A 15,743-nucleotide genomic window follows, 5' to 3' on the forward strand; every position below is an offset into this window, starting at 1 on the left:
AGGGTCCCATGGTCATAGAACCCAAAACCCTGTTGCCAACACCAGCTCCGCAGCCAACTATTTACCTGTATTATCAGTGCCCTTCTCCTCACACCCTTTCCCCTCACCAACAGGATAGAGGAGAACGCCACCTGGGCCCCCATGCCCCTGACTATCGCTCCCAGAGCTCTGTAGTCACTTTTGATACTGTCCAGGTTGCCCCTGGCTGTATAATTTGTGCCCAAAGATGAAGATGAAGAACAGCAGGGGGTAGTAGTCAGAGGGTCAGACGAGCTTCAGCAGTCCCTCCACAACATCCCGGATCCGGGTCCCTGGCAGGCAGCAAACCTCTCTAGATGACAGGTTGGGTTGACAGATGGGTGCCTCTGTCCCCCTCAGCAGGGATGACTCGCTGCTTCTTCCTGGTGGTCTCGCATGGTTTGGGGTCAGGTGGCCCAGATCCTTTGCTTGAAGGCACATCTGGCTCCTCTTCAATTTTGCAGCCTAGGGCTTGGAGGGCTGCATCTGCCATCTGAAGCTCTACCTGCATTGAAGCCTCTACCCTAGCAGGGATAGCTGCTCCAACACGTGCTGGGGAAAACTGCCCTGTGGCAAGTCACCACCATACCTGAGACTGTTTACGCTGGTACGAATTCAGCTGAGGTCCCCTTCTTTGAGCCTTTTTTGCTTTGTTGGTATGACTATAAGATAGCAGTTTTTAATGCATGACGAACTGACTTCATTACACTTGTCATTAAAAAAACCCTTTTGGTTGAAAGGTGGATGGTGGAGGAAGTGGAGAATTGCAGGTGTTTTCTTCTGTTAAATGATAGTTCACTCCATGGAAGTTGGATTCAAATACTTGTCTGATAGAAAAATTGCACACTGTAATTACATAGAAGCTTGTATCAGTCAACATACTTCAAATTTAGATGTTGCATATATGCAGAATGTATTTAAAGTTAGAAGTTAATGTGTTGATAAATTACATTACAATTGATGTACCACATTGCTTAGTGATCTTTTTTTTAGGGCTTTCAACATTATAACTATTTTTCTTCACTTAGTCTGGTGCAAATTTCCCTAATTTCCATGAGGATTTTTAGATTTGAGGCTGAAGTTGCAGGGAGAGGGAGAGAATTTAAGAACACCCTGGTGCTGATGAATTAGAGCACTCATTAGGTTTTTACCTTTGGATGTTGAGGAGTGAAGCAGTTGAGTTTTTGCAGTGCAGAAGCAGATTTGAGCCCTGGAAACCTGTACTTAGCTCTAGACAGTATGCAGTACACACTTCTCTGTACTACATGCTCAGATACCATGACACATTTAAAACAAGTCACATCTGAATCACTGAAAGAAATGTTTGATTGGTAAAATGGTTTTGTACCTGAATTCTAGATGGGAGAGGAATAGCTCCATTAAAAATTTGTCTTTCATATTGTTTTAAGTATTTCATTCTGACTGTATCGAGTTAAATCAGTACTAGCTTAAAACTGTAAATCGTTTGTCCTTGTACATGTTGCAAAGTATTTTAAAACAATTCTATTTAGGAACAGATAGTATTACCAGGCAGGAATCTAGAGAGGAGAAAAAAAACCTGTTAACTCTGAGCACTTTTCCAGGGGAGTAATTTTTAAAAGATTTTTGAGAGCATGGAAGACAATTGTATGCTGGTATGAACAACATATTTCCACCAAATAAAAAATGGGTTGCTTTGTCATTACACCAGGACCCAGTTTGCTTGTGGTTTTCTTTGGGTTTTTTTAATTTTAATTTTTTTTCCTTTTCATAATGATAACAAGCTGAGGTTGGGAATATACTGAAAGGACACATACAAATGCTAGTAATACTGCAAATGGTGGTGAACCAACAGGTTTTGATCTTGACTGGAGAATTATGGCTTATAATGAATGTTTCAGCAAAGCAAATTAGTTGACTCTATTTTTCTTCCTTTTCCAGGCTCAAATTTGAATCGCTGTGGATTCAGAGGCTCTTCATATTTAGGGATGCCATTCAATCCATCCAAGGTTAGTTAAGTGTGGGGGGAAAAGATTTTCAATTAGGCAGTAAATGATCGTGTGTCTTTTTTATAATATTAACTACAGAATTGTGGAAAATCTGGGAAACAGGTTTTTTTTTGCACTGTTAGTATACTGAAACAATTGCAGAGATTTTAAAATCGTGCAGTACTCTTAAAATAGTACTGCTTGTGTTTCCAGGGGCAGTGACATACAAATTGTGGCTTGTCTCAGTGCACTTCTCTGATCTATAACTGGGGAGGGGAAACTTCTCCAGGTCAACAACTGTCTGTGGACCTGGAAGTGAAGGGCAGAACAGCTCTGTATCAGGTGGTACAGCACATGCTGTTCTTCAGTGTTCCTCTTCCTTTGATCAAAAATGGGGTGTTTGATTGTACCTGGTATCCATTCAAACATAGGCAAGGCTCTGCTCATCCCAGTCTGTGGTGGAAGACCATAAGAGAGGATGCTTTTAAGCCCATGGAACTGAGGTTCAAGAGAATTAAGTCTGTATAGGAAAAGAAATTGTCCTTAATACAGGGGAGAAAGGAGGTGAACAGAGGCTGCTAAAGATGATACAGAAGGCTTGATAGGGTTGGAAGATGGAAATAGGGGCCAGTGTGCAGGAAGGATTGTGAAAAAGATACAGAAGCTGTGTACAGTATACAGAAAAAGATACAGTGCTGTGTTTGAGAATGAAAAGGCAGATCTCCTCACTAAAGAGTGGATAAAACATCTGAAAGAGCCCTAAATTATGACCAAGTATTTGATTTTTCTAGAGGACAGATAACAAGAAAATTTTAGATATCAGTTTATGAATACTGGGATACGAAATTGAAAGTGAGGATGGACATCTGATATGGTTATGACTATAGATGAGTGTAGAAATGCTTGAACTAGCTTGATTATGAAGGTAGTACAGCATCTTGTTTTGACCTCATTTTTATTTACTCTAACAGCACAGCTTTACGTTTCTGAGTAGCTTGTGGGAATGTTAATCTGCACTAGAGTAATAAGCACTTAATGCCTCTTCTTGTCAGCCAAGTATTCATAGTAGTAATATTTAGAAGTTATGCTTTATAACAAGGGAAAAAATAATTATAAAGACAATTTTGTATGTCTCTACATCAGGCGCTACAGCAGTGTGTGACAGACAAGGTAATCTCTCTTGGTTTGCTTTGGTATTTATCCCCTTTTACACTAGAGATGGTGTCTGCAGTGAGCTTCAATTGTAGTAGTAAGATGAATTCATAATCTGTTTTAGTTGGAATTCACCTCAGTGGCAATCCTACCTCCAACTGAGCTTGAAGGAAAGAAGGAAAACTTCTGCTTAAAACAAAACCTAAAACAATTTGGGATCTCTACTGGTGACTTATTGGGATACTTTATTAAAAAATAAAGCTTAAAGGCAAAATAGCAGACCATAATTTCAGTATGGTTGTAGTTTAAAAAAAAAAAAAAGTTTTAATCCGCAGGAAGCTGGTTGTCTTCCTTTTGATGTCACCTAAAGAAGTTGAGGTTGTAAGGCTATTATTGTGGTATAACTGTTATAAAATTAATAAAGACATACTTTTTCAAACCAAGATAATAAAAATGTATCAGTCATGTTTTCCCAAGGGTCTGGGTCAATGCCGTGCCATGTAGTACATTAAAAGGAGTACATACTTTTGGGAAACATTTTCAAATCTTCCCCAGTGCATAAAGCTTGAAGAATGAGTTTTGCATATAGTTCTGAGATATTGTAAAGCCCTTTGAAGATGAAAAGTTCAAAAGGACTGCAAAGCGTCGTTGTAGCTTGCCAGCACTTTCTGGTGTTTTAATTTAATACTCAATTTGCAATAGTACATGCTTCAGGCATAAATATTCTCTTTTCAGGAAATGCGTTGCAGCCCATCAGTGTCTCATAACCTGTTAGTCAATCTGTAGAAGGAACAAAGTGTAGAATCGTGTAACCTGTGGAAATTAATTACAAGGTTGTTATATCTGGAAAACTGTTTGCAGAGGGATGTGCTTTTTATTCAAGCATCATAATACTTTTTATTGCATCTGCATTAAAGGGATCAGATCTGCTTTGATTTATTGGCATACAAAGGTTTAAAGTATTTCCAGAGTTGTTTCCCTAAAATGTTCTGAAATGACTCAAAGAGAGAAATACTTGGAAATCCACTGTGATAACTTTGAATTATGTTTAGTAGACTTGTTGTTTTTCTTTATTTGTCATTAAAAAATGGTCAATTAAATATGTGTCTTTCAAAATAAAATAAAGCTGTAAACTTTTTGGATTTGTGTTGGCAGTTATTTATTTCATGCTGCTACGGTGATTTCATTTTTGGACTCTGAGAAGGTGCAATACTGGAGCTAGCCAAATATCTGTTATCACTAGAGATGTTGCCTCACAAATGGAGTTCGTTACCCGGTGTGCAACACCCAATATCACACACAGAGCCGAGATATCAGTTTATTCCAAGTTTTGCGCAAGACTGGGTGCTAGGTGGTAGCTCCACAAAGCTAGCGCACCGATCGTTTGAACAGGTACAATATTTATACAGTTTAGTTATATATATGCATAAGCGATTACAGCTTACTCTTAAAGCTACAGTACTACTTTAATGTTCTACGCATGCTCAGAGGTGAGGGGTCTCTACTTGGGCTGGGGTCTCCGGCTCAAGGGGTGTGATTTTTAGTATTATAATGAGGATAGTTCGCGTAAGGGTGCTTCTTATCACACTTCTACTAATGAGGTCAGATTGTTGTAATAATATCTTACTCGGCTCACATACTTCTTCAGGATGTGTTTCACTCCCAAGGACAATAATTCTTGATTAGACGTTCCACGTTCCAGTATGAATCCCCCTTATCAGCTTTACGTATGCCTCGGCCTTCCACCAGCTCTAGTGTACTTCTCACATCTGAATCTTCCCGCATAGCTGTATAATACTGAATACATAGCTGTATAATACTGAATTTTAATTGACTACATTTAATTGACTACAGAGACACTTTAAGATGTGTCCTGGTTTCAGCTGAGACAGAGTTAATTTTCTTCGTAGCGGCTGGTATGGGGCTATGTTTTGGATTTGTGCTGAAGACAGTGTTGATAATACAGAGATGTTTTAGTTGTTGCTGTACTAGTCAAGGACTTTTCAGCTTCCCATGCTCTGCCAGGTGCAGAAGAAGCTGGGAGGGGACACAGCCAGGATAGTTGATCCAAACTGACCAAAGGGCTATTCCATACCATATGACGTCATGCTCAGTATATAAAGCTGGGGAAGAAGAAGGAAGGGGGGACATTTGGAGTGATGGCATTTGTCTTCCCAAGTAACCATTACGTGTGACGGAGCCCTGCTTTCCTGGAGATGGCTGAACACCTGCCTGCCCATGGGAAGTAGCGAATGAATTCCTTGTTTTGCTTTGCTTGTGTGCGCGGCTTTTGCTTTCCCTATTAAACTGTTTTTATCTCAACCCTCAAGTTTTCTTACTTTTGCTCTTCCGATTCTCTCCCCCATCCCACCGAGGGGGAGTGAGCGAGCGGCTGCGTGGTGCTTAGTTGCCGGCTGGGGCTAAACCACGACAAGATGATAGAAAAAAAGCAGGGGATATGTTAGATCCTCCCAACTTTGCTAAATGTTACCAGGATAGCTCATTTGTTCTCTCATTTTTTTTACCATTATCCTTTTAGTGTTTGATTGTAGTGTCTATGCAGCTCTTTGGGATGGTAGCAAAAATGAAGCACATCCATATCACCTTGACCAACTCCCCGTGCACAGTCTTAACAAGCCTTAACAGTCTTAACTGTAAATGAAGGCCAAGAGTGCCACTTTTATCAGTGCATTTAAACGTGAATTGTTTCAAATTAGAAAGCAATCATTTTCTGAAATGGCTCCAGATTCTTTGGTCTCTCATGTTTAGTGTTACTTGAGTTTAAAATAGCTTTCAAAATTAGGGGTCAACAGTCTCCTTACAGTTTCAGACAGGCCTAGGTCTTTTCAATCTATTTATAAAGTGTTACAAATCAGTCTTAGGGGCTAGATTGAAAGCCAGTGCCTAGGACTTCTTCGTAAGAGTGTGGGAGGTAACATATGTTTTCACTTGGAAAAAAAAAGATCTGTTTTGTGTTCCCAGTACAACGCTGTATTCTCTCAAGGCTGAAACAATCCATGTTTATAACACTGATGCCAAGTGAGAAAAAAGCTTTTTGAAAGTCTGACTCTGCCTGTGTAGCAGTATGTTTGGTAGCACTCTTTAGTGTTTGGAAAGATCTGGCCTACATTTTTGCAGCATAGGTAGCTTTTTAGCCTTCTCTGCAGTGGTCAGCAAAAACTGTCGATAGCTGTGAATTAAGTTTAAATAGTTGTTCTGGGTAATGTGTTATGGAACGTTATCAGGTCACTGAACCAGATGTAAATGTTTGAAAGCTTTCCCCCACCTTGCATCCTTAGTGTTAATTCTTTTAAGGAAGACTCGGGTTGTGAAGACCATGATGGTAGCTTTCATAGAGCAGGACTGTTTTACTCCATTGCTGAAAGCCAAGTTAATCTGGTCCCTATGTGTCCTGAAAACAGTAATTATCACAAAGGATGAAGTGTATGGAGGCAACAGGACCTGGCCATATCCCCATAGTTGGGTTCTCAGAGTATGTCTGCATCAGTGTTTTAGTTCAGATCAGGAGAGCACTTTATAAGCGTACTTTAATGTGCTTGCTCCACAGAGAGAGAGAGAAACAAACTGGATTAATTTTGAATGAAACTAAACCAGAAGGTGCACCCTGAATGCACTCATCCATTAATGGGCCTTTAGTCCATGAAGCCAGACTACAGCTAGCACAAATTCTGAAATGCATATAGTGTGGGCACCAGGACTTCTGCACTAACTGTTCTGCTCTCCAGACGGATTCCTGTTGCACTGCATTACTCCTTAATGTAGACATAACCTTAGTGGGTCACATTTATTTCCTGTGGATGTTTAGTCTAAGTGTTTCACAATCCATAGGCAGTTTAACACCTTTCTTGTTGCTCATTTTTGAGATGTAACTGCTGTCTGTCTTAAAATAACTTAATTTTGGTTAAGTTAACCATGAAGCTTGGCCCATGAAGCTCATGGTTTGAGATGATAGCAGCAATGTTTTTGGGTTTTTTTGGTTTGTTTTTTTATGACTAGCCTGACAGTTTGATTAGTTGCTGCTGGTATTCCTTTGGTCTGCAGTGTCTATGAAGCAGAAATAGATCAATTTAACTAAAAGTAGCTTTATTCATAGTACAGAACTTAAGCAGCAGCTTATTTTAACCAAGCGCGAAGGTGCCCATTAAAAATCAGTTGCTTTGACTATGGTGTCTTTGATAAATTCAGAGTAGACTTTTACACGATGTCTGAATTACTTTGTCCTACGTAGCAGAGGCAGTTTAACAATGGGTTTTTCTATTAAATACACATAATGTTTAAATGCCCTTGATATCCAACATAAGTCAAGAAACTTAAAAGTCAGCAGTCTTGTAGTTCAGGTATTTTTCTTGCATTTCATTTCCATTCAGAAAAAAAAGTGCACTTTTGTACTTGAAAACATTTTATTGGGGGGAGATGAGATTATTTTTACCTTAAACATTCACTTCTGTAGCCTCAAGGGTACAAAAGTAGAATTTTGCAGTTGGAATGTACTATGTTTCCAGATATTCTTGAAGAGGGCTTTTTATTTTTTGGTTGGGTTTTGTTTTCTTTTTTTGTTTGTTTTTTTTCTTTGTTTGGTGTTTTTTGTTTGTTTTTTCTTTTCTTTCAAAGGCCTATGCCAGAAAAAGCAGTTGGGAGCTTCTGAGGAGGGTTCATCTTTGCTTATGTAAGTTTGAAATTTAAAGTTACTTTAGGAAAAAAAAAAAAAGTCCTTCAAGTGCATATGATCATTTTTTCTATAGTTTGGTAAAGGAAAGGAATGTTGTTAGATAATTTTGAAAAATATTTTAAATATTAAAAAAACAAACCCTCCAAAAACCTAAGCCCTGCTCAAGGTTATCTAGCTCAATACAAGGGTGTACATACGTGTAATGGAGCCATTGATTAGTCTTACTTTAATCACAAAAGACTTTCTCCCATCCATACAAACTTTGGAAGCATTAGCAGCTATCTTACAAAACCTTTAAAACTTGTTGTAATCTTTTCCTTTCGGAAAAAACATTTCAGTTCTACTTTGTGGCATAAAATTGTCACAGGACCAGTTTCTACAAATTTAATGACTTCTCATTTAATTTTTTACCTCTTTATATGCAAGAAAAAGTAATTTTTTCTCTTTTTGTCTGGAATGTCTAGTTCTTCTAAATGATGTCCCCTCAAAGAAACCCTGTTATTTGGGCCCAGGTGTGTTAGCTGAATTAGCGTGTGAAGTATATATCGTTATGTGTAGGTAAAACATAATATGTGATGAGTTGTTTCATGACAAGCTTGAAATAATTCCATGGAGCCTAGAGCAGACTAGGAGATAAAGTGAATTCTAGTCCACTTAAAATTTGAACAAATTATATTTGTTTTACATTTAAAAAAAAAGCATGTATGGTGAACAAAGATCTGTTAGGCCCTCAAAAACTCCCATGTGAAACTTCATCTCGGCCTTTGTGAGTATGCCTTGTAATAATTTGTTTATATGATCTCATACTTGATTCTGAATCTTCTGTGTTTAATTTAATTTTATTGAACTATTTTGTAGTTTGCTAGTAGGGTAGTAGGGTAGAGCACAAAGTTTTATACACCTCTGGGGTTGCTGAAATCCTGTATTTGGAAAAACAGTATGCTACCCACACATGTTGAAATGTTTGCATGGAAAAGGAAGAGGAGAGAAAATTTGTACATTGTCTAGATACTGTAGTGATTGATACTGTTTGTTGGGGGGCTGTTATTTTGTATCATGAGCATACAGTATATGTGCTTATAACACTTTTGTAATCTGTTTTTATTGCAGCGAATTATAGTGTAAAAGAAATGCCTGCATTCACACAAAAAATAAAGACCCAGTTATTTTAATATGTTTGTAGGCTACTGTCCTGGTTTTGGCTGGGATAGAGTTAATTTTCTTCCTAGTACCTGGTATAGTGCTGTGCTTTGGATTTTAGTATGAGAATAATGTTGATAACACGCTGATGTTTTGGCTGTCGCTAAGTAATGCTTACACTAGTCAAGGACTTTTTTCAGCTCCCCATGCTCTGCCAGGTGCCCAAGAAATGGGAGGGGGCACGGCCAGGATAGTTGATCCAAACTGACCAAAGGGCTATTCCATACCATATGATGTCATGCCCAGTATATAAACTGGGGGAGTTGGCTGGGGGGTAGCGATCGCTGCTTGGGGACTGGCTGGGCGTCGGTCGACGGGTGGTGAGCGGTTGTATCATTTTTTTTTAATTATTATTTTTTTTTCCTTTTTTCCCTCCCTTGGGTTTTGTTCTTCTCTCTCTCTTGTTGTTTTCCTTCTCATTACAATTCATTATTATTATTACTATTCTTTTGTTCCAATTATTAAACTGTTCTTATCTCAACCCACGAGATTTTCTCACTTTTGCTCTTCCGATTCTCTCCCCCATCCCACCGGAGGGGGAGGGTGAGCGAGCGGCTGGGTGGTGCCTAATTGCCGGCTGGGGCTAAACCACGACAGCTACCAAAGCTTTGCAGACAATATGGATGTGTGTGTATACAGAAAAGTACAATTTAGAGAAAGCAGGAATTTCCAGTTACTTTGTGTTGACACAGTGTGAAAAATTGCCACTTAAAGGGGAATATTCTTTTGAGATTTACAGATGCCTTAGAAAATTTATTGAATATCCAAGCACCTTCGTAGTAGTTAAGACATTTGGATAGAATTTCTGTAACCATGGTTTTAAAAACTCAAGCCTGAATTTCCTTAGTGTAATTCTCATTTGCTTAGTAAATATAATCTTCCTCTGGAAATAGAATTTTCAAAATTCAAATTGAACTGTTTCACTATATCTACTCTGCTCTCGTGAGACCCCACCTGGAGTACTGCATCCAGCTCTGGGGGTCCCCAGAGCATCAAGAAAAAGAAGAAATCTTGAAGGAGAAAGAGAATTCATAAAAAATGCTCAAGAAAATGTCTTTGTCATGAAGAAGCTCAGAAGCAAAAAGCAGAAGAAAGGAAAAGACCACAAGCAGGAACCGAAGCATGGAGAAAACGGAAAGCAATAGCATTTGCAATGTGATAAGCGTCATGACCTAAAGTAGAAGAAGAGAAGGAGAAAAAGCAACAGAAACGCCAGCACCAATGCCACGTGAAGTTAGTGTTGGAAGGGTATACCTTGCAGAAGAAAGAAAAGGAGGAACTTGAAAAGCTTGAAAAGGAGAAGAGAGAGGATGCTGAAAAGGAGGAAAGTATGAAGTTTCAAGAGCAAGTGCATAATTACCTCTCAATTCATGCATGTATTTGTGTTAAATTTACCTGCTTCCTCCTGTAATATAATAACTATTTTTTAAACCCTTAATACCCTAGTTTTACTCACTTAAATCTATTTTGGATTCACTATGAATAACAATATCTGTCTATGTCCAAGACAGTGTATGAAACTTTATTCTAAACAAAGATGTTGCTTTTCCTCCTTATCTAAATTCTGTGGGTTTATTCAAGCCCATGTTTCCTTCTAAATATAGAGGCAATTTTGTTTACTTCAGTGTGAAAACAGTTTGGAAAAAACACCTTAGGATGTATTATTGTTCATGCTAAAGAAAAAGTTAAGAGACCTGATTGCTGTATGCAGATATGTAAGTAATGAAAGCAAGCAGTTGCTGCCCCTCTTAATTCCATGGAATAAAAGCTGCTGCTGTTTCCTGTGGTAGCGTGGGCAAAAGTCTCCTTCTCACTAGGTAGATTTGTTTTGTTTACTTTGCACTTATCTAAATGATAAAGATCTAATGAGCATATATAATTCATTCTGTGATTGATCAAAAAGAACAGATTTCTTTTGTCTGTTTCACTATAAGGTTGACATTCACATAGCCAGAGACCTGTCCAGGTTTTGCAGGCCTATCAAGAGCTGGGAGGAATGCAGAAAAGAGATTGGACCAACACGTTCAGAACCACTTTTACATATTCCTTATAGTTAAGGAGGAGAACAATGGACACATACCATTGTAAAAATAGTTATTTATAAGCACTTTTTTTTATAGGCATCTGCCTATCATTTTTACAGGATGATGATTTCCTTTGCATATGAAGTGGCCAACTGTCTTCAGGAGTTTTCACAAAATTTGCTTGATCCAATGACATACATTACCTTTGTATTTTGTGAGTGTTGTATTTGAATTGTTTTTTGTTACATTATTAGTGTTTTCATCATGACATATGTTTGTATTTTGTATTAAAAGTTCTCCACTATGATCAGCTTTTTTTTATATTCCGCCTTGAATTTCAGATTGGTATACGAGAAACAGTAACCCTGATTTTATTTGCTCCTATTAACCCTTATGAACGTCGATGGAAGTCTTGTATACAATTTGCTATACAGTAACTTATTTCCTGAGACACGAATAATTAATTCAAGTTACTGGATTTACCTGCAGGATATCACCAGCTGTAATAAAACAATATGTAGTAATTTTACCTAATAGTATCTCGGGCACGTATTGAGCTGACTGGCAGCTCTTGCAGGCTGACAGCGTGCCGTTAACGAAGTAAGCAGTTACTCTCTCCCCTTCCCCATCCTTCCGGGATGAGGTGGACCCAGAGAGCCCCCGCGGGGGAGCTGAGCCACTGAGGGAGGTGCGGCTGCCCAGCCCAGGTCTGTGGGGAGAGCTGGCAGACGATACTGGGGCGGTCTGCAAGAGAACTTCACGCCCAGCGGGCGGGACCGGCGGCTGGTTGTGTCTCGCGGCAGCCGCATATGACGCAGGTTGTGCGCGCTGGCCACAGGCAGGGGGTAAGATGGCGGTAGCGCGACTGGCGCTGAACTTGGGGGAGGTGGAGCGGTTGGACTTCCTGAAAGAACGGCATGTGTGTTTTTTCCAGCGTTGTCTCCAGCTCCTGCCCGAGCGGTACTCGTTCCTGGAGACCAGCAGGTATGCTCGGCGGGCCGGGCTGATGGAGCTTTGGCGCGTTCCCGTCGCCCTCGGGCCCCACGGTGGAAAGGCGGGACAGACCCTGTTTCCTTTTTCCCGGCGTCTTTCGCCAGCCTCAGAGAGTCGGGGGGAGTCTTTCCTCTCCCAGGGGCGGTTGCGTTTGACGGGAAATCATTCCTGGAGAGCTGTCCGCCTGCCCGCCCCGGCTTCCCTCGAGGTGGTAGCACTGGCGAAGGAGCTGTGGGCAGGATACAGGATCTAGGATCTCACTGTGTCGGTAGTCTTAACAGCCGGCGCAGCGGTGGTCAAAATGAACGCCTTCTCTAGAAAACTCTCCACCAGCAGATAGTTCACAAAAATGGAAGTTTATGTAGAAGTTTAGTCTGTGCTCAGTTAAACTCCCTGATATGCATGAGGAAAAAAACCCCACTTGTTAGTTCTTCTAATCTATTTTTAGTCCTGTGCTTCATTCTTTTAATCCACCCTGAAAGCCGATTTTAAAATAAATGACTTAAGTCGTCTGTAGTTCAAAGTCAGCATGCAGAATACTGTTATGTAACAGAAATCGTTTATATCTTCATTAACTAGTACAAGCGTTAAAACGTGTTACTGGTAATAGTGAAATGTGCCCCTTACTTTAAAGTAGAGGGACGCTTGTCCATGTAATAGATTCAGAATGCATTTATTTCAGATTCTTAATGTCTTCATGTAAGCTAATAAGTGATTTCTAATGCAACTTGACAGTTAAATTATTGACCATCTTGTGCGTTTAATAAAAACTTGGAGATGTGTAAAGGATTCAATATTTTATCCAACCAATAAAATCATCACATTTTTTTCACTTTGTAATTTCTTGGAAGTCATACATTCTGTGAAGAATGTTCAATGACTTTGATCACGTTCTCCTGTTAAATGAAGCTTTCCTTAGGTTGAAGGTACAGACACCTGGCAAAACCCATGTGTTTCTTCAGTTATGAAGATTAGTATGGATATAGTGTTAAAGCAGTGTGTGAAATAACACATAGCTTTATATTTTAAAAGTTATACATTTTGATCTTAAGTAATGCATTCATTCATTAAGCCTTAGTCTGTTTCAGTATACTTTGTTATTTTAAAATGGCATAAAGAAGTCATCTTAGCATGCTATACACTAGCTTTATTTAGGCATTAAAGTTATAATAAATTTGATACACAAATCTATTAAAATCATAGCCAGGAGGGCTAAACATGGCCACGTAATATGAAGTGGAGAAAACGTTCATAATTCTGGTGTGGATAATCCAAGCTAAAACAAGATAAGATGATAAGAAGGCTAAATCCTTCTTGGAATCTTACAGCAGACTCTCTTCTCCTCCATTTTAAATAAATATATATAGGTGCCTGACAAATATCTATAAAGACCGACCATAACCATTTTTTTCAGTGTCCTTTCATAATTTTTCAATACCTTGTTAAAGTTTTAGGAGGGTTCTTCCAGTCCTGTTATTTCACTACAGTTATGTTTGTTTAGGTGGTGAATAACGGAGATCCTTTTGTCCTGGTTTTGGCTGGGATAGAGTTAATTTTTCTTCCTAGTAGCGGGTATAGTGCTGTGTTTTGGATTTAGTATGAGAATAATGTTGATATCACACTGATGTTTTAGTTGTTGCTAAGTAATTTTTACACTAGTCAAGGACTTTTCAGCTTCCCATGCTCTGCCAGGTGCACAGGAAGCTGGGAGGGGGCACAGCCAAGATAGTTGATCCAAACTGGCCAAAGGGCTATTCCATACCATAGGATGTCATGCTCAGTATATAAACTGGGGGGGAATTGGCCGGGGGGGGCAGCGATTGCTGCTCGGGGACTGGCTGGGCGTCGGTTGGTGGTCAGTGAGCGGTTGCATCACTTGTTTTTTTTCCCCTGGGTTTTGTCCCGTCCCCCCCCCTCCCCCCGTTTTCCTTTTAATTATAATTTATTATTATTATTTTTTGAATTATTAAACTGTTCTTATCTCAACCCACGAGTTTTCTTACTTTTTCTCTTCTGATTCTCTCCCCCATCCCACTGGGGGGGGAGGGTGAGTGAGCGGCTGTGTGGTACTTAATCACCGACTGGGGCTAAACCACAACAGTCCTTTTTGGCACCCAACGCGGGGCTCGAAGGGTTTGAGATAATAACAGATTAATCAGAGCGTATTAAGGAATTTAGATCTGTTAATAGTTGCGGGTCACAATATTGATTCATCTGTTCTCGACATTAGTTTATCTGATCTGCACCATGCTCATTTTTTTGTTCTACGTGTTAAAGATCGGTGTTGGTTTTTGCAGTTTGCTGTGCTCTGCAGTGATTAGTGATGTTTTGCCTGGGAGATCTGTTATTAAAACAGTGGCCTTCCTTGAGCTTAATCTGGTATCTGAGTTTTGTACTGAAGCCATTACTGTACTTCGGGTACCACCTCATGGAGACATTTAGCAATTATACTTCTTCCTCTGAGAGGTTTTTTTATGGAGGAAATATAGAATGGCACCTTCACTACCTTCTTCTATGATGTTTCCTCCTTCATTACAATAACTTTTCAGTATCTTGAACATCCTTGGGTGGTTAGGATACATCTGTTGGTATTGCTTGGGAATATTGTTTTGGTTTTGTCTAAGGTTAATAAGCAATTTAAGAATATCATCCAGAGATCTGCCCCGAGGCTGGACAGTTATGAGTGGCAGGGTGTGTGGGATAGTATGGGCAAGTACCTAGGACAGTGGGCACCTCCAGTGTTTTGGAAGTTCACCCCTGAACAAGTGCAGAATCCTGAAAAACTAGTAAAATATTTGGAAAAAGTATGCTGTCACCCTGGCAATTCCAGAGAGACACAAATCACTGCACCGTGCTGGGCCCTGGCCCATGCCTACCGAGCCCTGTTCAACACTATTCAGAATTCTCAAGGGGAAGAGAAGGTCTCTGGATCTGACGACAAAGCGACAGGCGCCGTGGCTACTCACAGAATCAGAGAATTGTATAGGTTGGAAAAGACCTTTAAGATCATCGAGTCCAACCGTAAACCTAACACTACCAAGACCACCACTACACCATGTCCATAAGCACCTCGTCCAAACGTCTTTTAAATACCTCCAGGGATGGCGACTCAACCACTTCCCTGGGCAGCCTGTTCCAATGCTTGACAACCCTTTCAGTGAAGTAAAATTTCCTAATATCCAGTCTAAACCTCCCCTGGCGCAACTTGAGGCCATTTCCTCTCCTCCTATCACTCGTTACCTGGGAGAAGAGACCGACCCCCACCTCTCTACAGCCTCCTTTCAGGTAGTTGTAGAGAGCGATAAGGTCTCCCCTCAGCCTCCTTTTCTCCAGGCTAAACAACCCCAGTTCCCTCAGCCGCTCCTCATAAGACTTCTGCTCTAGACCCTTCACCAGCTTCGTTGCCCTTCTCTGGACACGCTCCAGCCCCTCAATGTCTCTCTTGTAGTGAGGGGCCCAAAACGGAACACAGTATTCGAGGTGCGGCCTCACCAGTGCCGAGTACAGGGGCACGATCTCTTCCCTAGTCCTGCTGGCCACACCGTTTTTGATACAAGCCAGGGTGCCATTGCCTTTCTTGGCCACCTGGGCACACTGCTGGCTCATATTCAGGCGGCTGTCAACCAACACTCCCAGGTCCTTTTCTGCCGGGCAGCTTTCCAGCCACTCTTCCCCAAGCCTGTAGCGTTGCATGGGGTT

At 40.3% G+C, this 15,743-nt stretch overlaps 1 protein-coding gene and 1 long non-coding RNA gene across 2 annotated transcripts in view; both read left to right on the top strand.

Annotated features, from left to right (window-relative positions):
* The first annotated feature begins 1,935 nt into the window (after window positions 1–1,935).
* Window positions 1,936–9,015, top strand: LOC142403073 (uncharacterized). The gene is made up of 3 exons (XR_012773597.1): window positions 1,936–2,006; window positions 7,770–7,824; window positions 8,938–9,015. It is a non-coding gene; the product is annotated as an uncharacterized LOC142403073 (long non-coding RNA).
* A 2,788-nt stretch (window positions 9,016–11,803) lies between these two features.
* LOC142403069 (geranylgeranyl transferase type-1 subunit beta-like) overlaps window positions 11,804–15,743 on the top strand; it is a 96,816-nt gene continuing 92,876 nt past the window's right edge. The window contains 1 exon segment of the mRNA XM_075489211.1: window positions 11,804–12,035. Within this exon segment, the coding sequence (XP_075345326.1) occupies window positions 11,902–12,035 (134 nt within the window). The 5' untranslated portion in view covers window positions 11,804–11,901.

The sequence above is a fragment of the Mycteria americana genome (assembly GCF_035582795.1).
Source record: "Mycteria americana isolate JAX WOST 10 ecotype Jacksonville Zoo and Gardens chromosome W unlocalized genomic scaffold, USCA_MyAme_1.0 Scaffold_33, whole genome shotgun sequence".
NCBI classification, from domain to species: Eukaryota; Metazoa; Chordata; class Aves; order Ciconiiformes; family Ciconiidae; genus Mycteria; species Mycteria americana.